Here is a 22107-nt window from a genome sequence, read left to right on the forward strand (position 1 = left end):
ACTATTTCATCTACTCTGTCTGTTTGATTGTATTTCGGTTCATCTTGTGCTCCTCTGATTTCTTACGCGCAATGCTCTTTAATTAATGCTGTTTAGTTCTGCTTTTTTTTTTGGAAGATTCCGTGCTTGCTTTTATTATTATTCTTAGATTTTGGAGAGAAAGGGGAAAATAGTGTTCGTATTTACGTTATCAAGGTCAAGCGATTTGCGGATAGCTAAAAGTTGGGGTTTAAACGACCTAGGGCGAGCTTGATGAGGTAGAGCTCCGTTCGTTTTGCTTTACGAGAGTTTGAGCTCGAGCTCAGGCTCCGCTCGTTGCGAGTTTTTTTTAACCTTGAGTTTGGCGTTTTTACAAACTTGAGCTCCGCTCTGGATCAGCTTCTTTATTATTTATTAATAATTTATATACTTTTTTAGCTATATTTTTGTGTCTTTTGAGGAAAACTTTAAGCAAGCCTAAGCTTGACTCGAGCTCGTGTAATACTTTAAACAAGCCAAAACACTGCTCGAGCTCGGTTGTGCAATGTGAAATTAATACTTGGAAATTTGAAAGAGGTAAAACAGAAAAATAGACAAGACTCGTTAAGGCTCGACGAGTTTAAACAAGCTTTTCATACAAGGCTCGAGTCCGAACTCGATAACGAGATGAGCTTTACTTGAGGCTCGTGCTTGACTCGAGTTCAAAAAATCTTAGCTCGAGCTCAAAAGTCTCAAGCTCGTTGCGAGGTTTTTATTGATTCGATGTCGAGTGGCTTGCGAGCACCTTGAGTCGTTTGCATCTCTACTACAAATCAAGATGGCTCATATTTTTTATCAACATTCATGGTTGGGTTGTGATGCAACTGAAGATAAAATTAAACTAGTACAGAATCAATATATAAGAATTGGATTTTTGCCTTTTATTTTTCTCCTTTTTTCCTCAAAGATTGTGTTACCGACTATCGTGTACATTGTAAAAGCTTTTCAATAGTTTTAAATGCTAATCTTCATATACTTCTCTATTTCAAAACGCCATGTTTAAAACCTTTTACAATAGTTTAGTTTCTAAGTGTTTCAGCAAGTCACTAAAAATTTTTATTTTTTAAACTCACCCAACTTTCGTTAGTTTTTTTTCCATTCTTTTTAATTTCTTTTACAAGTGACTTAAATAAAACATATTGCGAATTATGGTTACTAGGGATGTAAACGAGTTTAGCTGAGCCTATGTTCAACTAGCGTCAAGCTCGACTCAGCTTGTGAGCAGTTTTTAAGTTTTAGCTTGGCTCGCTTTTTACTTTTTAGCTAATTAATGTGCATGTTTAATTATTTATTATAGATATTTCAACTCTGATATATGTTATATTCATTATAGTTCTTTATATAATAATTCTATATATAAAAGACTCATCTTTTATAATTATATGTTAATAATTTAATAAAATTTATATAAATAATATTATGCTTATTTGGGCTCACACCTCATCTTGAGTACGATAAGTGAAGCGTGGGCGAGCCAGTCTCGAGTAGCTCATGAGCGGCTTGACTTGTTTACATCCATACTTGTTACTATTCAGTGATTATTTTTTGAGGAAATTGCATAAATGGTTAATGTGGTTTGATTATATAGCAAGCTTGGTCCCTAGATGTTAATAAAATTGCAAATTTAGTTTAAACATTTGTGAGATGGTTGCATGTTTATCCCTCACTGTTAATCCTAGTTAGTTTTTAATGGATAAATGATGCCATATGTCATTCAAGTTAAAGTAATTGTGTTTCTTCAAATTTTGGAACCTCACTCAAAATGCTTTGTAGAACTCTTAACGCCAACGTCATCACCTTCGCCTAGTGCAAAATTGAAGATTTAACGCGTAATTAACGGTGATAAAGTTCACACTAGAAGTTCTAGAGTTGTGAAAAAGTATTTCTTTTAGAATTAAATTTGAGAAGGCACAATTACACTAAGGTTAACGATAAGGACTAATTGTGCAACCCTGTCACCAATGTGTAAACTAAACTTGTGGTTTTTAAAATCTTGGGATCAACTTTCAATATAGCCAACCACACGTACCATTTGTGCAATTCTCTCTCTCTCTCTCTCTCTCTCTGACTTAGTGATGTTTCTTTCAATATTATCTTCTACTTTAAGTAAATTTTAAAAAAGTGATAACCAAATAATATCTAGAATTCGTATATATATATTATTTTACGTTATTTAGGCTAGTTCTTTTACATTTATTATAAATTTTTTCAACATTCTAACATGTTAAAAAATTGATTACCTTAGAGGGATAAAAGTAGTTTCAATGAGCTTGAGAAACTTGGTTAGTTGCCGGGGCCTCAACGAGAGTAGCGTCTCTATTCCTTGAGAAAAAGGTAAGGTTTGCTCCGTTACACTCTCCGGGGTCGTACTAATTGCTCTGCTACAAGTAGGTACCAGGCACGCTTGTTTAAGCTACGATATAACTTTCTAAATATTTAAAATATCGTAAATCATTATGTTGATGATGAAATCACCATGATATGCAATACTTAGTTGTTTTATCATCGCTATAATCACTTGAAGTATATTAATATGTTGAGCATTTTGTTATTTTCTAATTTATAGCAATTTTTGCGAAGAATTGGTCTATGCAATTAGTTTGATACTTAAGTGGTGCATTATGTTGTTTTGCTATTGTGGTAGACTTGAATCTAATCATGTGAATACTTAGGAGGCTAGTGTATACGCTATTCCTTAAAAGACTTTGTATGCATTTTTTTTAATTCACTCCATGTGCATTTCCTAGTAATTCATGTTATGACATGTTATGTTAATTCTTTTGATTAGTGAGGTGTTAAACCACATACAAAAGATACAGTTGGTTAGTAAAGAGGGAAAAACTGCCTTAAATTTGATATGATGATATTTAGTTTGGTAAATGTAATATCATGCCAGCTTTGAGTGGGTGTAATTTTTATTGTTAAGTATAATACGCTAGAATACTCTTTAATATTTTTTTCATCTACCAGGTAGCACTGTCTTGATGGAAGAATCATGCCGTAAGTTGCAAAAGCCACTCAAAGGTTCCCTTTTTGTTCATGATCTCATTTGTGATTGATGTACTTGTAGTTATAGTTGGTTAAACTTTAAATAATCATTCTCTTTTGATGTTTATTGCGTGCAAACCGTATGAAATGTGAATTGAATAACGGGAAATAATGGTAAAGGATAATGAAAGTATTTGATGAGAGTTAACTATTTAGGATAAACTATAGAGACGATACACACATAAAGAGACTGATGAAAAAGTATACGTAAAAGAAGCGAGATTTGCATATGGTGTGCCCTGTCGACTGATATGTGATTGTCCGAAGGAAGAGGGTTTCTTGGAGGACATATAGACATGATTAGAACTATGTATGATAGAGTTAAAACTCACATTCGTGTGCCAGGACCACCTCATTTTTTTGGAGATGGGCTTTCACCAAAGAAATGCGTTGAGCTCACTTTTTTAGCGGTATGATGGATGAGTTTTTACAGTCTGTTTAGGTGGCAATTTTGAGATGCATGCTTTTTGTTGTTGATATTGTGCTAGTTGTGGAAAGTAAAACATGCCTAAATGATAGGCTGGAGTGGCAAGCAGTCTTAGGGTAAACGCCTTAAATTCAAGTACCTTTATTGGAACCATGTCGAGAACGGCAAAAATACTATTGAGGCCAAGTTTTAATGCTAAGTACCAATTTCAAATTTGACATCAAGTATTTAGGGTCATTTGACATCAAGTGTTCATGGGCATTTCACATAAAAAAAATACACGTTCGAGAGATAATGATGTTGAGGTGGATGTGTGGACACATTCATGTAGTTTAGATAACACAAGGGAGGGGTGGTTGAGATAGTATGCTCAAGTGAAAAGTAAACATATGACAACCTTTATTATAATTATGGAAACCTTATAAGCGGAGGGAAGAAAGATGAAGACCTAAACTGATATGAAATAAGTGAATGAAGAAGGATTTCGTAGATTTGCACATATTAGAGGACATGAGCGGGCATAAGAGTTTGTAGACACGTAGGATTAAGGTTATGGATTGTAGGGGAGTTTATACTTTTGTCTTAGATTTGTTTTTGAGTTCCTTCTTTTGCATTCAATTAGCTTGTTTCTACCCTTTTGTTTTGCTTTAGCCTTAAGCTTGCATAAGACTTGTCTTGATATTGAGACTTTTTAGGGGAACCCACTGAATTTTTAGCACATTCACAATCCGTCCATCAAATTTAGTGAGTGTGATTTTTATAATATTGGGAGTGGTTTAGGGTGTTGATTGGAGGAGAGCGAACAAACAGTGATTTTTATGAATTTTCTGAATATTAAAAATTTTATAGGGTGCTACAGGAACTTTTCAAATATACAGAAAAATCACAACATTTTCTCTCATTCACTCACAACACCATAGGATGGATTGAGAATGCTCTTATGGAAGCATATGGGGGTTAGGTAGGCCACAAGGTAGTGTGTGTGGTGATTGGTTTTTGATTTTCATGGAAAATGTGGCAAATTAACTTCAATTAGGCATGTTCTCCGGTAGAACTTAGGTCTTTCTTAAAGATAAAACATAGGTAAGGCATTCATGGGACTATTGAAAAAGGAATCTTTGTTGTGATGTATGCATGCATGCATAAATTAAATTTTGAAACCCAGTCCCAATTGTTAATCTAATAAAAAATTATTTAAACTTTTGCAACTAGCACTTGAAAACCAAAATAACGAATTGCATCAAACCGAATAACAATGATAGCTTATGTAGTTAAATATTGTTTAAAAGGCGGTTCTTGGTACAATATTGTTTATCTAGGCTTGAATGGAGTTATCTTGTGTATTATGTTAATCTGAAATGTAACAATGGCAGTCTTTGGTTAATCTAGAGCATATCCTTTATTACGAACAAACTAGTTTAGATTGCTATGTTTTTAATGCTTGTTTCTATTAAGTTATATGTTAAAAGTAGTTTTGGTTTGCAAAGATTTCTACTTTCTAGAGTAGGATGTGCAATTGTTTTTAGATTAGGGTAGCGTTTGGTATGCAAGAATGACAGGGGGAATGGAATGATTCATTGTGTGAGGATGAAAAAAGTAATGTTTGGTTGCTCAAGGGAATAGAATCATCCATTACACATGGAATCAAAACCATTCCTTCCCACCCCCCTTCTTTTTTTTCATTCCATTCCTCCTTGACCCTACTTTCTCAACAATACCACCACCTAACAACCACCACAACTACCATCGGCACCACCACTACCTCCTCCGCCACCACCGCCACCACCACCTTACCATCAGCGTTACCACCATCACCGCCGCTGCCAACAACGTTGTCGTAACCATCGTAACCATTGTCACCGCCGCTACTTGACCATCACCGTTACAACCAATGTCGTTGCCTGACCACCACCATACCATACTACCATTGCCATCACTATCAATTCTACCACCGCCACCCCTGCCGCCTGACCACCACCACCACCATTTTCGTAGCCGGAGCTACCACCATCGCCATTGCAGATCGCCATTGTAGGGTTTTTTTTTTGTTTTTTTGGTATAAAGTATTTTGAGATAGAAGTGTTTCTATTATTTCTATTTAATTCCTACATTTTTTTTTTTGGATACCAAACAACATAAAGTAATAATTCATTTTATTCCCATATATTAACCAAACAAGACAAAGGAATGTAATTATCCATTTCATTTCATAGTCCATTCCATTCCTTCTCCCATTCCTTCCCCCTTCATTCCATTCCCTCCAACCAAACATACCCTAGGGGTATGCTTCTAACAATTTCAGGTTCTGATGCACCGAAACGCTGGCTAAGGTTGAGTCCCCGTCCCAGGGATGATCTGGTGACGGAAATGCCGTCGAAATGTGTCCGAAACGTTTTCTCGGACGATTCCGATAAATGGGGACGGGCTGCAAACATCTCTGGGCCTTCGGGTATGGATCACCTGAGGCAAAGCTACAGGGTCAGAAGGTCCTTTGGCCCTCCGACCACCCCATCCTTCTTAATAAGGAGATTTAGGTTTCAAGGTTTAGATTATTTGCATTTGGTTTAAGAAGTTAATAGCATAAATCGTGGTTGGTGTTATTGGTAAGGGCCTTAAACCGTGGAAAAAGGGAAGTGATTGTGCAAGGTACCAAGTTAGTATTTTTAGTGCTAAATAAAGTCATGCCATGATTTCACATAAAAGTACTATTTATCAGTGCCGAATAAAGTCATGCCATGATTTCCTTAGTTGAGTAACACAACACTAAACTTGAGATACACAAGCATAGAGTTCTGTCGCTAGTTCATTAAGTCATATAGGCGAGATTGAGAATGTTTTTAGCATGGCGTCTTTTAGACTTGAAGCATATAATCAATTCGTGGATGGACTATTGTAACTCTTTACCGTTATTGTTATCCACGATTTTAAAAAGATGCGATTAAGCTTTTAGTTTAGTAGATGGTTGAGGTGATACTTAAGTATGGAGGATATGTTGAAAATTTGCTTTCTTCACTCATGAAAGGTGCTATAAATACTTATTACCCTTCGTTTCATGACTGCTTCAACATTTTGATCCCTCATGAACAAGGTATTTTAGTCTTTTTATCCTTATATGACATCCGTGCATGTTGGTGCATTAGTGTGATCCCAATGTTGTATGTATGTATGTGCGCGTGTATGTACTGTGTGTGTATGCCATGCACACGAATAGTGTGTTATATTAGAGATGTAAAGATAAGTCTAGTTATAAAGTTAAAAGATACATATTGAATTCGAAGGCTTGTGATATTTGACTTTATAGTTGTGCACAAAAAGAAGAAACTCACACATCGTTACTTAGACGTTATGTGGTTGTAAAATAATTTAGAAAGGTGCCATATTGACTTTATCATCATCATCCACAACACCGACACGTTCAGTTTTGTCATGGTGTTAGCATTCATACATCAAATTCAATGAAGTTTGTTGTTAATTTTAGATGTAGGAGGAACCAACAAGGGTGGCATGGTTTTGGAAGACAAGGAAGTGTTGTGTCATTGGAATGAGCTCGTCACGTGTAAAATATGAGAGCCTTCACATGGACGAAGCAAATTTCATACTTCCATCCCGAGGACATGGTGGTTTATTAGGAAGATAAAGGGTGTTAACACATATTAAGGTTTCTCCTATGTGCGAAAAGAAAATGAAAAGAAAATAAAGGGAAGAAAGTAGGCACATAGATTTGATAAGCAATTGTTTCTTTAAATATTATAAGGCTAGATTAGGGAGCTTCTATTTATTAGATCACATGCTTTTTGGTTATGAGGTTACCATTAATTAGGTTGTGGTATTACAAAATAGGAGCGTTTACGTAGCAGTGCACCATGTTCAAATTCTAGACGTTTATGTTTTTTGTTTTTTTGAAGGGGATGATGTGACTGAATGGTTTAATTGAGTTTCGAAGTATGAAAGACTCAAAAAAGTATAAGAGTGGAAACTTTAATGTGGTTTTTATTTGCAATGATAACTATTAGGGCCACATTAGGGACACTAACCATGTAGAATTGCATATATGGTTAATTAGTATAGTTAATGTTTACATAGATAAGTAAATCTAATGCTAAGGATTGCAAAACGTTGATTATTATATACTTGATTATGATTACTAGAGCAAGTATAATAACAAAAAAATTAGACAACTCTCAAGTCTACATCCATTATTTTTTTCTATTCTCCATCACCCACTTTTATTTAGTAAATGCGTAACATTTTATTTAGTAAACATGTATTATTTATTTATTTTTTTGTATTCTCCATCACCCACTTTTATTTAGTAAACGCGTAATGTTTTATTTAGTAACATGTTAGGTTGTTAATAGTGTTGTCTTGATTACTGTGCTTGTTCAAGACTTTCAAAAAAGATTTTGAAAACTATTTTTTTTATTATGATGCACATTTTCTTTGCCTTTTGGGCAGCATATTGGAAAAAGAAAATTTTGTGTTTAAACGCGATGAACACAAACTAAAATTTGAGATAAAAGTGTTTTTTATTATCTTTATTTTCTTCGCCACCACTTCAAATTATGGTATAACTTTTTTGAATAAATAAAAATTCAAAACAATGAGGTTTTGAGTTGGATGTAATTTACATACTTATATCTTAATAATTTTGTATTACAGTTAGATTTCAATATGTCATGCTAAAGGCCGACCGAAAAAGTATATGCCGGGTCGAATGCTCGGAACCATCAATTGCAGAGTAGGCTCACTACTTCCTTTCTTTCTTTGATCATTTGAAATCTTTTAGATAAGATTTCTTCTTATAGCTTTATATTTACCCTCTTTGCTTGAAGATATAAGAATAACTTGCACAAGCTGCATTTAGAGTGTTTTTGCATGAAGGATGCATATTGAAAGCCTATACGGCTGTTTTATAATTCAATTTTTTTTTTTTTTTTTGTGAAAGTGTTCTACATTTGTCCATGCTACTTGTATTTGTTGTTTACTGAATCGCTGTTGAATGTATTATAGTCTTAGGAATTGGGATATTATCAAATACATAAAGGAAGAAGATGTTCCCTCCGGATTACATTGCACTAATATCTACCCAGCTTATCAGGATCGGCGACAAAATAATGAGTGGCAAAAGTTCTTGAGTTTCCTCCAACAATCTACAAAGGTGTTAAATTGTTCTTCCCATGTATGTTTTAATTTGTAATTTACTTGCAAAGCGAATGAGAATAAGGGGTGTAAATTAGCTCAGCTTGTGAGTCGTTTTCTCAAGTTCGGGCTCAGTTTGTTTATTATTTAATAATCTATATCTATACTATATTATAATAATGCATGACCCATGGGGATCTCGGCTTGTGAGTTGTTTTTTAAGTTTGAGCACGGCATGTTTGAACAGGCATAATTTTTTCATATGTTAATATATTTAAAAAAAACTACACCATAAAAATGAGCATTTTATTCTCTTTGATTTGAATAAATATGGTATTCCTATAGATTTTTTAATTAAAAAATTAACATGCTGTGTGATTACTAGTGTTTGTGTTCCCCGACGCATCGTACGTGCGCCCTTCTAGTTAGTTTTATACATTTATTAATTATATTTATGTATTTGTGATTATAAGTTTTAAATGTGGCATAATATATATTATTTAGTTATTTTATTGTATTAAACATTATTTTATATAATAGTATTAATAAATTTAAAAGTTTGCAAAATTAAACGACTTGTTTAGGCTAGGGCTCATTTATTAAACAAGCTTATTTTAAGGCTCATGCTTGTTAAAGCTGGGCTTGATTTCAGCTTTTAACAAGCTGATCTTGAATAGCACACGAGCCAGCTTGGTTTGTTTACACTTGTAATGAGATTGAATAAAAGACTCCCTAATATGCTAAAGCATCAAAATAAAGACAAGTTTAAATTAGTATTTAATTGATTAATTCTACTATTTCTAAAGCTGTTAAATTAGTGCTTGTTCTTGATCTATCTTGTCTTATGGTGATAAAGCTGTTATTAATAATATCTTGAGGTCAAGTATAAAACTAAAGTTGGAAGCGTTTACAGTTTTTCCATCTGAGGTTGTTTCCTACTTAGGTTTCTAGTTTTGTAGTTTAAAATAATTTACCACCATCCTAAAGTAATATTTATGGTTCATTTAGTTGCCATCATGAACACAGCTTTGCATTCATGGCTCTATAATCCCTACATGAAGCATTATTAAATTGCTATCATGTTTTCTAGATAATATCGCAAAAAAAATGGAATTATTTTCATTATTTCAATATGTTCTTACTGGTTGAACATGCTTGGTTGAATATGCTTTTGAAGGTTGCTTCTGCATGCACTGAGAGTGGTCAGATTTACATTCTTCCATCCAGACTGGATGAAGAATACAGTCATGCAGTGGTCCACTATCTAATGCATGAGCATGGTATCAACAGAAGTCAAAGCCATGTCAAATCTGGTTAGTTTTCTTTTCAATGTGCAATATCTTTCTTCTTTTGTTTATATTCATTGTTATAGTTTTATCCATCATCATTATTAGGATGTCTGAAGATTGTTCAGATGCCAAATTTTCTTTTTCATATAATGCATACAGGCTGCTTTTGAATTGATACCATGTGTTCTTTTCCATATAGTTTACAATGTTAACTACGGTTTCTAGTGACCCCTTTAATATTTGAATTGAATGCAAAAACATAAAGTAAAACTAGCCATTATCATGACACATTAGAATATCTATCACTATAATTGGTAAACATGGATCTTGATGTGTTCATGATGTCATAGAGGAACAGTTTATTTTATTTGCTTTGTTTTTGGTCAGATTTGAAAAATGCTAATGATGGAATTCAATTAGAACATGTTAAAAGAGATGTTGAAGATAGTCGCATGGGTGAGCCGGCTAATTGCAAATTTAAACGTAGCAGATCTGAACGTAGTGCAACAAGTTTCAATGGTCCAAGGAAGAACTATGCGTGTACGCATCCTAGTTATTTGAAAACCCTCGGTCAAAGCCATTCTGACTGGATTTTTGGTGCTATTGCTGAATTTGTGGACAATTCAAGAGATGCCAAAGCAACAATGTACTCTTTTTCCATGAATATCTATGAGTTTTTTTGTTTGTCTATCATTACTTATTTGCGCATGTTGACCAGGTTTGATATATCTATTGACATGATATACTTTAGCATTGTCGGTAAGGAAATTCCAATGCTGGCAATTGCAGATGATGGCCATGGGATGAGGCATGAGGAGATTATGAAAATGGTGTCTTTTGGTCGTAAGCAACCTGATTCAAGCGATCCTAATTATATTGGTAGATATGGTGTTGGATTTAAGGTATTTCTTTCTTGGCTCTAATATGATATCATACAATATTATATATAATTAGTCATGAGTCAGTTTCTTTTTCTTTTTAATGCTTGATTAGTATTAAGTTAAGCTTGATTATGTTCTCATGATGCTGTTTTTATTGTGATCTTTGACACTATTTCCAGACTGGAACAATGAGACTTGGCAGAGATGCATTGGTTCTTACTCAGACAACAAATTCCAGATCAATTGCTTTTCTTTCCCAATCACTAAATGAAGGAAAAGATGTATGAAATAAAATTTATTATTATCATTATAAAGTGATGCTTTTTTCCCAAAAAGATTAGTTATGTTCTTTGCTGCTACAGAACATTGAGATCCCGATTGTAACATATTCTCGGAAAGGGCAATATATGGAAGTTGATACCAATGTCCAGACTGTAACTTCATCAAAGAACAACTTGAAAGCCGTAAGGGAATTCTCACCGTTTGACAAATTTTTAATTGGTGAAAAAGCAAGCTTATTTAACAGACAAGGTACCGGGACACAAATATACATATGGAATTTGGATGAATGGGTGTCAACATATTCTCTTGAATGGGTCAACGGGATGAATGGTGGTAGTTCTTTTGACCAAGGTGACATTTATATTCGCTCACGTAGGCCCAGATCTCGTCTTGGTCAAATGACCAAACAGGTGTGTGTATGAAATATTTTGTCATATAAATCCGTATAAAGTCTGCATGCATATAATTAAATATGATATTCAGGTTCCATTGGATTACTCACTCAGATCCTATTTAGAAGTCATCTTTTTAGATCCGCGAATGAAGATAAAAGTCCAAGGTTCATTGGTATGTAAATCGCCTTTTCAAGTTGTTTTTGTGTTATCAATATGATCGCTTAACTTAAAATGCAACAGGTTAAAAGCCGCCCATTAGCAAAATTTCTACACAAAACCAGATAGAAAATGGTTTTGTTTTGGGAAAAGCAGTTGAGCTCATTCTTGGACACTCTCAGCTAGACCTGGAGCAGGGTAATTGTGGAATTTTCTTATATTGGCATGGTCGATTGATCGAGGTACGTTTATGCCTTTTTGTGTTACTTTTCTTAATGTTGTTTTAAATCCTTAATGGCTTCTTACAGGCATACAAAAGAGTTGGATGCATGATACATAATGGCGAAAAGAGTCATGGCATTGTTGGAGTCATTGACGTGACCTATGTGATGGTATTTTTCTTAAAAAAACATATTTTTGTTAAGGCTGCTGATGCCACATTTGTTTTATGAAACATTTGTTGGCATGGTGGTTATTATTATGCAGGATGATTATAGTGGAAAGGTTTGGGTGCATAACAACAAACAAAGTTTGTGGATTGTGAACCTTATGCTTTTCTAGAAGACTGGCTCAGTAAAAAAGTAGACGAGTACTTGGATAACACTATCGACAAGGTCAATGTGGTAGGTCTCACACCTTTAATTTTTTTCTTTTTTGTTTTTTATTTGTTATGAGGGTTTACAAATGCAGGGTTTTATGGTGCAGAAAAAAGGTGGTGTGTGGTATAAACCTGATCGAGAGTGGGTGCAATGCAACAAGTGTAGGAAATGGAGAACTCTACCAGTTGATTTTGATAGCAAGACACTTCCTCTAGAATGGTATATTCTTATTTATTTTTTAATTTTTAAAAAGCATAAAAGTTGCACGATTATATGGGCGGGTGTGTGATAGAATTTTCAACTGAAGGTTTTGCTATATGAAGCCGGTGAATGGAAAATGTGAGATGCCAGAACAGAAGTTAGAGAGTGGAGTTATCACGATACTTCAAAACGAATGGAGTATAACTGCAAGGAGAAGTCAACAGAAAGTGAGGAGAAGTCAACAGAAAGTAAGCATGAGGATGATTTTCTTCGACCACTGAAAAGACTTAGAAGGGGATGCAAAACTTAGTGTAGAAATCACACTTGTAAATGGTTGGTTAGCTACAAAGAACCCTCGGTAGATGCAGCTTCAGCTTTCAATTTTGGGTAGTATGCGTTATACGAAATGGCAATTCAAGGATTTAGATTAATATCATTTGATTTGATCAAATGGAAGTTTACCCATGCTGGTCCTTCTTCAAAAAAAGTCATGTCTTCTTTTTGAAGACTTGCGTATGTTTTTGCTTTTTTTTTTTATCCGTTTGCACCTAAATCGGCATATTAGTATAAAATATTAATATTAAAGGTATCATACATGTTAAAATATAGATTTTGGGTAATAATATAAAAAAATATAAGTTTGATTTTTCTACACAAGTATTGAATTTCTATACATTTTGTACGTAAACTAGAAGACGACAAACCTATATATTAGATAAATGTGTCGTACATGTTAACACGTAAAATAAACGAAAGAAAGTATTTCCGTTAAATCTTTCCAAAATAAACCTAACAAAGAAAAAAACCAAAAAAAAAAATCATATATGTGTCCTTAGAGCCTTTTGCATTCGCATCCCTTATCTCCAACCTCATTTTTAAATTAAAGGGAAAAAAAAAGAATATGAGCATGTTTGGAATTGAGTTTGAAAAATGATTATTGGCTTATTGGTTTTTTTAAAAAGACATTTTGAAAAGTCATGATTTGAGGCGTTTAGAAAACTATTTTTTAACCCTTTCAAAAAGCTAAAATAAAAAGAATTTTCGTAATTACCAAACACATTTGAACTTATTGGTTTTTTAAAAATCACCAATAAGCCAATAAGCATTTTTCAAACTTAATCTCAAACATGCTCTAAAACACCTCTACATCCAGTCCCCTCCGCATCTCCATATTAACAAACCAATCTACCAAATTTGCTTATTACTGCTATTCATCCGTATCCTTTTTTTTTCTTTTTTTTTGGAGGTAGATAGAATGTCCATCCCTTCCTTATCTTTCATTATTTCTCTCTTCCACGTCAACACCACATTATTATATCTCTTACCATCTTTTAACCGTGGAAATGGCTATTAGTCACACTAATCTATCTTTCAACCGTTTTATTTTTAAACATTTATGTAATTCTTTAAATAAATTAACTAAATTCTTTTCAAATAAAAATAACATAACACAAAATTAAAATAACATTCTATTAAAAAATATAAAAGACTTGAAAATAAACATAGATAATATTAATATGCAGAGATAATAGGGTAAAGTTAAAATACAAAGGTAGACAAAAATGAGAAGTGTGAGAAGGATTTGTGATCACACAAAAAACCTCTTAAAAATAAATTCAAAAAATAATAAAAAAATCATAACTCAAAATATAAATAAAAAACGAAAAAATTCAAAAAACTAAAATGTTTCCCCCATCATTCCCGTTCAAAAAAAGAAAGACGAAAAGACGCAATGCCGAGATCAAAGATAAAATTACGAAAATAAACAAAAGACACAATTATAACTAAAAAAAAAGACACAATAATTTAATTGAATAGATATATCTAGGGAGAATTCACTTTGAAGCAACTGTTCCCTAGATACATACGTCGTGATAATTTATGGCACAGAATTAGCCAATGCTTATTCCCCACATACCGTTATTGCTTCTTTTTCATGAAAAGAAGTTCACGACCTGTGAGTCTTCTCCCTCCATAGAGCATTGCTCCGTCAGGCTTTCGCCCATGCAGACAATTCCCCACTGCTGCCTCCCGTAGGAATTTGGGCCGTGTCTTAGTCCCGGTGTGGCTGATCATCCTCTCGGATCAGCTACTGATCATCATGTCGAACAAAATATAACACAATGTTAAGTAATATAACACAATATCAAGAAAAAAAAGACACAATGTCAAGGAAAAAAGACACAATCAATGATGAAAATAAACACAAAACACAATAATAAAAAAAGACACAATGATTTTTTTTTACCTCAATCATTGGGACATTTTTTGTTTAAAACGAGAAAGACGGTGGACACATTTTTTTTTACTTTTTTCGTTTTTTATTAAATTTTGAGTTATGATTTTTTTTTTGGGTTTTTTTTTACTTGGCTACAAATCCTTCTTATTTTTCTCCTCTTTATAGAATAGCTTGACCCTAGATAACATTAGGGGCGAGGATGAAATTCTTAGAAAATGTGTATTTAGAATAACGACTACTCTTTTATGATATATTTGTCTAGGTGAAACGCAAAATCATGTTTTGCTTAACCATAACTGTCACTTTTAATTTTGCAATGGCAAACTCTAGAAAGATTGTTTTGTTTAGTCTCTAGAAAAACCATAGATCTAGGCTTTTTAATAAATTTTTCTGCGTATTAGTTACTAAAATATTTCTATACACTTTGCAAGGTCTAGTTAGGCAACTACTTACCTGGTTGTGCTAATTGAATATCTCATTGTTCTTTTTCTTGTGTATGAAGTAATTAAATCAAGGGGAGATGGGGCATGATTTGGATAATTAGGTTTGTGGATTCTTTGATGGAAAGTAATTGTTCACCTTTTCCAAATTAAGGCTTTCTAAAATTCATTTTTAATTAGTTAAATAAACCACTTTTAGTCAACTATGAATATAGATGCTTGATTAAGTAATTCAATTAAATTTCACACGCATATATGAACAAAATTCATAGTTAATTAATTTATGTTAGATATTCATTTATGGTAAAATAATAGCCAATTTATGCAATGAATTAAGTTTTTATCAAAATATTATTAATTAATTGTAACACCTTGTAAAATAAAATGGTAATATAAATTCATCCAATATAGACTCCTAGACTTGAATTAAGTTATCTATGTTGCACACATAATCCAAGATATTAGATCTCAAATTTTCATATTGTCTAAGTTTTGAACACAAACCGTAAAAAACGGGTTGTATAATTCTTTCAATATTTACCACCTGGCGGTATAATAATTATGGCTGAGCACATCGGTTATTAGGCAAAAACCAAACCGAAACCAAAGTAATCGGTTATTTGAATATGCAAACCGTTCGGTTTTCGGTTAATTTCGGTTTCGGTTCGGTTATTTTCGGTTTTTTTCAATTATGTGTTGACTTTGCAAAAAAAATAAAATAAAAAATGAAAATGCATATTTTAAGCTTGTATAAGAACATGTTAGAGTACCACAGTCCATATATATTGAATTCAAAAGACAAAAATAGGCACGTGTTACGTGAAATTATAGAATACAAAGTTGCTAAATAGAGTTTAAAAATTAAAAAGGATTGAAAGTTTAGTCCCGATCTTCATTCATCATATTATTTATTTATCTTAAAAGTTTAGTCCACTTCTCATCATCTTGATAATCTTTATCATCATTAATCGGTTCGGTTTTTTTCGTTTTTTTTTAAAATGGATAACTGAATCGAAACCAAAATTTTGGTTTTCAAAAAAAACAAAAAATTAACCGTCGGTTAATGCTTCGGTTCGGTTTTTCGGTGCAGTTTTTTCGGTTAATTCGGTTTGATTCGGTTAATTTGGTTTTCTGCTTACCCCTAATAATAATTAATTAAGTTTTAACTAACTTTACTTTATCCCCTTTACCTATCTATACTCATCCATATGCACCCTCAAGTTTTAAACAATGCATAATGATTTAAGAAACAAGACTGAGTTTACCTTCTTTATCTAAAGTTAGTTAAAGTTGTAACTTTTGTAAACAACTTTACTGAATTAAATGCAAACCTATTAAAGAAATTAGATTTCTTTTAAAAATGTATTAAACTGAACAACTTTATCATTTTACAACAAATTCATGCGTACCTAATCGTTAAAAAGAATTTTAAAATACTCAGAATTGTAAGTAAATATCAAAATACTTTGGGTGTATGGAAAATATAAACTACTTACGTTATATGAGCTTCTCTAAGATAACTATATAGACGGGCTTTCAGCAAACACCGTTTATCCATTTATGTCTCTTTATTCCTTAATTAGTCGTCAAACAAAACGCCGTTAAAATATAAATATGACTCGTCATCCATTAACCTATACTTAAAAAGAATTGATTTCTTCTTTCTAAACAATACACTCTTAAACTATGATATTCTCTACATGACTAGATGAACAGTAGAACCATAAAAGTAGGTATTTAAAACATGATCCAAAAAATTTAAATTTATAAAAAGATCTACAAAATCATCATAGAGTATAAATTAAAATTCTACAAAAGTCTATTATAGGTTATTTAAAGAAATTATAACAGAACAATTACACCAACCTGTAGATGCAATAATACTTATAGATTTATGATTATTCACTTTTACTTCAACACTTATTACTTGGAAAAGCATAAAATAAAACAAAAAAAGGTCTCAATAATTAATCTTAGAGGTGACAATATGAGTGGGGTGGGTTGGGTTGGATTTGGGTGATGGGTTAGGATGAGTTTGGGTCAGAATGGGTATGAGTCAGGATAGATTTTTAAATAGAGGGTTATGATGTGTATGAGTCAATATAGGTAAAGTTAATCCATCTTGACCCAAGTAAAGGTTAAAATGCAAATGGTTTCAAAAACCCTTTAAAGAAATATTCAAAAATTTTAATAAAAAAATAATAACTCAAAATATAAATCAAAAACGCAAAAACTAAAATAACAAAAATGTCTCTCACGTCGTCCTCGTTCATTAAAAAAAAACTTGGTTTCGTGTCGGTTCAGGTTCGGTTTTTTTTTCGTTTCGGTATCTATTCGGTTTCATTGTTTTTGGTTTTTGTTCGGTTTCGATTTCTCGGTTTTATTCGGTTTAGGATGGGCATGAGTCAAGATGGATAAAGTTAACCCACCTTGAACCAAGTAAAGGTTAAAACATAAAGGGTTTCAAAAATATTCAAAAAAATTAATAAAAAAATAATAACTCAAAATATAAATAGAAAACGCAAAAAGTAAAATTACTAAAACTTTTCCCCGGTCTTTCTCGTTCATAAAAAAAAAACCTCGGTTTTTTCTCGGTTCAGGTTCTTGTTCAGTTTTTTTTCGCTTCAGTTTTGCTTTTTTTTCATTTCGGTCGGTTTCGGTATATGTTCGGTTTCAATGATTTCGGTTTTGATTTCTCGGTTTCTATTCGGTTCCGTGGGTTTTGTTTGAAATAAAATTGGATAATTTAGTCCATTCTAACCGATAAGCAAACCCATTCTAACCTATAACCAAAAGTCACTAGTATTTTTCCAACCCATCTTGACCCTCTTGCAAAATTCTTTTGATCCATCCTGACCCATCTCAATTTTAAAAGTTATCCAAATTGATCCGAAACAACCCATTTGGGTTTGTTTTGCCATCCTTAAATTTAACCTCTCATTAAACAAATAAAAAGCGCGCGCGCACATGTGTGTGTATATATATATATATAAAAGTTATGGCATATCGATCAATTTACAGTATAGTAATCATTCATGTATTCATATTCATCGGTGCAATAAAAACACACACACACACACACAGAGTTTTGTTTGTCGTCCGAAGTATCCATCCACCAAATCCCCGTCGAAGCCATCACCGATTCTGTCTCTCCGGTCAACAGAATCTGAATAATAATAAGTACTCACTCACTCACTCGATTCCCAGGTCTATTTCAATTCTACTTACTACTCTTTTATTATTAATAAATAATAATTATCAATCAAGATTCCCATCTCAATTTCATCTTTTTTCTTTTTCAATCTCACCGCCCGCAATTTCATTTCTTAATTATTTAACCTTCTTGAACCAAATTGATGCTGTTTTAGACATGTAATAATATGTTAATCAAGATTCTAGATTTTAGTTTTTACTACTGTAATATTATGCATTCTGCGGCGTTAATGCAATCCGTATCTGGGTTAGATTTGATTCTTGATTTGAACAAGTGATTTTTGTTATTGTGGAATTAGGGTTTTGAGATTGGAAGGAATGGAATCAAACTCTGTAGATGAAGTCGTGGCAGAGATAATGAGGCTTCATAGATCTCTGCCTCCCCGGCCGGATATCGAGGATGTTGAAGCAGCCATGATACTGATACGCAACGCGGACAACGAACAGCAGGCCAGGATGGAGGCTATTTCCAGGAGACGCAAGGGCCGAGATGTTCCCGATGAGTTGTTTAATGTCCTCATAGAGATGCAAAAGCATTCCGTTCGGTTTCAAACCATGGAACAGAAGCGCGAAGCTGTTAAGTTGCTTGATCTTGAGAACTACCACCAATTGTTTGACGAGATGATTCAGAGGGCTTCCAGGTGTGTTGACCCGAGTAGTGGTGATGATAACGCTCAGCCCGCGTCTAGCAGTTGGTCAAATTCAGCTTCCGTTTCTGGTGCTAATTATTCTATGAGTACTGCGACTGCAACACCGACGTCACCGGCTTTTAGCTTGTATAACTATGAAAAGGAGCCTGTTAGAACTTCTGAGTTGTTCACTAGAGATGATAGTTATGTCACCAAGTCGGAGTCGACTAGTATTCACGATGGGATCGGGAGAATGCTTCGTTCAAGTGATACTTCACGGCCCGCGATCGTGGATTCCACTTTAAAACCCGCCATTAGTTCTGGTAAACGTTTATTTTAACTACCCTTGATTACCTTTCTATTATTAGGTCGTGACGTTATCTCGTTTATATACCTTTATGTTATCATGTTTTTAGGTGAAGATGGCGAGAAATTGAGTCTTATAAAGCTTGCTAGTCTGTTCGAAGTATCGTTTAAAAAAGGTGCAAAAGATCTGAATCTTAGAGGCCTATTAATGGACCAAATCGAATGGCTTCCTGATTCAATAGGAAAGTTATCTGGTTTAATCACACTCGATCTGTCAGAAAACCGTCTTGTTGCATTACCATCATCGATTGGAAACCTTTCATCGTTAACAAAACTAGATTTGCATTCCAACAAAATCATAGAACTCCCAGAATCTATAGGAGATCTTATTAAGCTAGTTCATCTTGATCTAAGAGCAAATCAGTTAACATCTTTACCACCAACTTTTAGTAAATTATTCTCTCTTGAAGAACTTGATTTGAGCTCAAACAACCTGTCAACGGTCCCCGAGTCCATATGTTCACTCACTCGCTTACAAAAACTCAACATCGAAACAAATAATATAGAAGAACTCCCATACAATATCAGTCAATGTTCTTCACTCAAAGAGCTTATCGCAGACTACAACAAGCTTAAAGCCCTACCCGAAGCCATAGGTAAAATCGAGTCCTTGGAACGACTGTCGGTTCGTTACAATAATATTGGTCGGTTACCAACCACAATGTCATCATTAACCAACCTCAAAGAGCTTGATGTAAGTTTTAACGAGCTTGAGTCGGTCCCTGAAAGCTTGTGTTTTGCTACCACCCTTGTTAAAATCAACATCAGCAACAACTTTGCTGACCTCACTTCGCTCCCGAGATCCATCGGAAACCTTGAGAATCTTGAAGAATTGGATATTAGTAATAATCAGATAAGATTCCTTCCAGATTCTTTCTCTATGCTGTCAAAGTTACATGTTCTTAAAGCTGAAGGGAATCCTTTGGAAATACCACCACTATCCATAATCGACCAAGGCCCGCGTGTAAGTTATTGTTTTTTCTTTATTCTTTCATAGATTCTTCAAAATTTTTGGGTAATTCGGTATATGACTCGAGTACGACCTGTTCATTAAACAGGTGGATTGTATATGACAACTCAAAACCTGATTATTATTACTTTTTTATTGCAGGCCATTGTTCAGTATATGATAGAGCTCCAAGAGAAGAAGCAAGTGAAAGCACAACCAGTCAAACATAAGAAATCTTGGACGAGTATCTGCTTCTTATCGATGTCTAACAAACGCAGGCGCAATGGCATGGATGACGTAAAGATCTAGCTTGCATCGCCTCGGGTTGGTGGAGGGTAAAAGTCTTTAAACCTCAGTTTTCATACTTAATTCTGTAGTTAACAGTTGGGTTTTGGTTTTGGTATATATTTAAGAGGTGATAAATAACTTGTTAATTATTTTTAGAGTTTGTTTTTGTTTTTTTTTTCTGGTGTGATAGACATGCAACATGGGTTTACTTATTATGTGAACATGGATGATAGAAGTTGGACTTGAGCTGTCATGAATTATATTATAGATAATTAATTAACAAATGATTAGAAAGGAAGGTTCTGATAAGGAATTATTTTGGAACTAGACAAGAAGAGCTTGAGCTGTCAAAATGTTGTGTCTTCTTCCTTCTCTTTTCATATTATTATTATGTGAACTTGGTATCTTAACCTTATTATGCTATATAATTGTATAGTGATAATTGGTCCACTTACACATAATATAGATTAGATTAGTTTTCTTAGTTTACTTATAAATTTAAAATAAACAATTATAATAATTAGTAAATTGTAGCAAAATTAAAATTGTTGTGGGACTTTCCTTTCCTTAATATGTATGTTTGTTGGCATTTAATTGATCCTCATGGCATGTCAATTACTGCAATTACATTACATTAAAAGGTGGCGAGTTTTAACTAGTGTTGGTGCAACCCTAAAGGTTACATTTACTACTCTTAAGACTCAATTAATCCTTACTCTTAAGACTCAATTAATCCTGCATTTGGCATCTTATTTTTACCCAGAATTACTCTAATAAGGGGCTGTCGACATAACCCTAAACTATCCTAAAGAATTTTAGTTTTTATTTGAAAATAACTTATTATAAATTTATAAACTAAAAAATAAATAAATAAATGCATAAATCAATTTAAAAATATGTAAATTCAATAAAAAAATAGATAAAAACATCATTTCCAATACCATCGGCTAGTCATGTTCAAAACGGTTTGGGACTAGGAACCGGAACCGGTTCCTATATTCAAAACCCCTTTTTAAACCGGTTCCAGGCTCGAACCGGTTAGGGAACCGAACCGGTTCTCCCACCCTCGGACCCCTAACCTATCTAACCGGTTCTTACCGGTTCCTAACCCGGTTCCTGTACCGTAACCGGTTCCAACCGGTTACAGTGTAAAAAATTATTTTTTTTTTCGTTTTTCGTTTGCGATTTGGATTCTAAACTACGATTCGTATTTGTATAACATGAAAAATAAAAAAAACAATTAACATAAAAATAAACAATTAACTGATGAAGAAAAGACAACTACTGAAGATGTTTGCCACTGAAGACAACTACTGAAGGTTGCCACTGATGACAACTACTGAAGGTTGCCACTGATGAGGAATACTCATCAGTGGGAACATTCATCAGTTGCAGAGTTTGTTGTCACTGATGCAAAATATGAATCAGTGACACATCAGTTGCAGAGTTTCATCAGTTGGAACATCATCAGTTGGAACATCATCAGTTAAATATGTAACCATTGTACAATGTAAACTTGTTCATTGGATTTGCAATACAAGTGCATTT

General features: G+C 33.5%; 2 protein-coding genes across 2 annotated transcripts; both read left to right on the forward strand.

Annotated features, from left to right (window-relative positions):
- Positions 1-2993: 2993 nt before the first annotated feature.
- On the forward strand, positions 2994-12258 carry LOC143589026 (uncharacterized). The gene is made up of 10 exons (XM_077069890.1): positions 2994-3042; positions 8153-8231; positions 8504-8651; positions 9810-9945; positions 10309-10567; positions 10640-10823; positions 10982-11083; positions 11165-11494; positions 11568-11877; positions 11944-12258. The coding sequence occupies exons 1-9, from the start codon at positions 3003-3005 to the stop codon at positions 11694-11696; spliced, it is 1407 nt and encodes a 468-aa protein (XP_076926005.1). The 5' UTR covers positions 2994-3002; the 3' UTR covers positions 11697-11877; positions 11944-12258.
- Positions 12259-18630: 6372 nt separating this feature from the next.
- LOC143589027 (plant intracellular Ras-group-related LRR protein 4-like) lies at positions 18631-20800 on the forward strand. The gene is made up of 3 exons (XM_077069891.1): positions 18631-19279; positions 19373-20286; positions 20434-20800. The coding sequence occupies exons 1-3, from the start codon at positions 18646-18648 to the stop codon at positions 20578-20580; spliced, it is 1695 nt and encodes a 564-aa protein (XP_076926006.1). The 5' UTR covers positions 18631-18645; the 3' UTR covers positions 20581-20800.
- The last annotated feature ends 1307 nt before the right edge of the window (positions 20801-22107 follow it).

This window comes from Bidens hawaiensis, unplaced genomic scaffold (assembly GCF_021521415.1).
Source record: "Bidens hawaiensis isolate Kalapana, Puna unplaced genomic scaffold, B.hawaiensis_p1.1 tig00037165_1, whole genome shotgun sequence".
Lineage (NCBI taxonomy): Eukaryota > Viridiplantae > Streptophyta > Magnoliopsida > Asterales > Asteraceae > Bidens > Bidens hawaiensis.

What these genes read in the sequence shown, in the direction of transcription:
- LOC143589026 (XM_077069890.1), top strand. Translation starts at nt 3,003, where the DNA reads ATGGAAGAATCATGCCGTAAGTTGCAAAAGCCACTCAAAG. An exon ending in GTTGCAAAAGCCACTCAAAG is followed by an intron (nt 3,043 to 8,152) that starts GTTCCCTTTTTG and finishes TTTGTATTACAG; the next exon opens with TTAGATTTCAATATGTCATG. An exon ending in TCCTCCAACAATCTACAAAG is followed by an intron (nt 8,652 to 9,809) that starts GTGTTAAATTGT and finishes ATGCTTTTGAAG; the next exon opens with GTTGCTTCTGCATGCACTGA.
- LOC143589027 (XM_077069891.1), top strand. Translation starts at nt 18,646, where the DNA reads ATGGAATCAAACTCTGTAGATGAAGTCGTGGCAGAGATAATGAGGCTT. An exon ending in AAAACCCGCCATTAGTTCTG is followed by an intron (nt 19,280 to 19,372) that starts GTAAACGTTTAT and finishes TCATGTTTTTAG; the next exon opens with GTGAAGATGGCGAGAAATTG. An exon ending in TAATCGACCAAGGCCCGCGT is followed by an intron (nt 20,287 to 20,433) that starts GTAAGTTATTGT and finishes TTTTTATTGCAG; the next exon opens with GCCATTGTTCAGTATATGAT.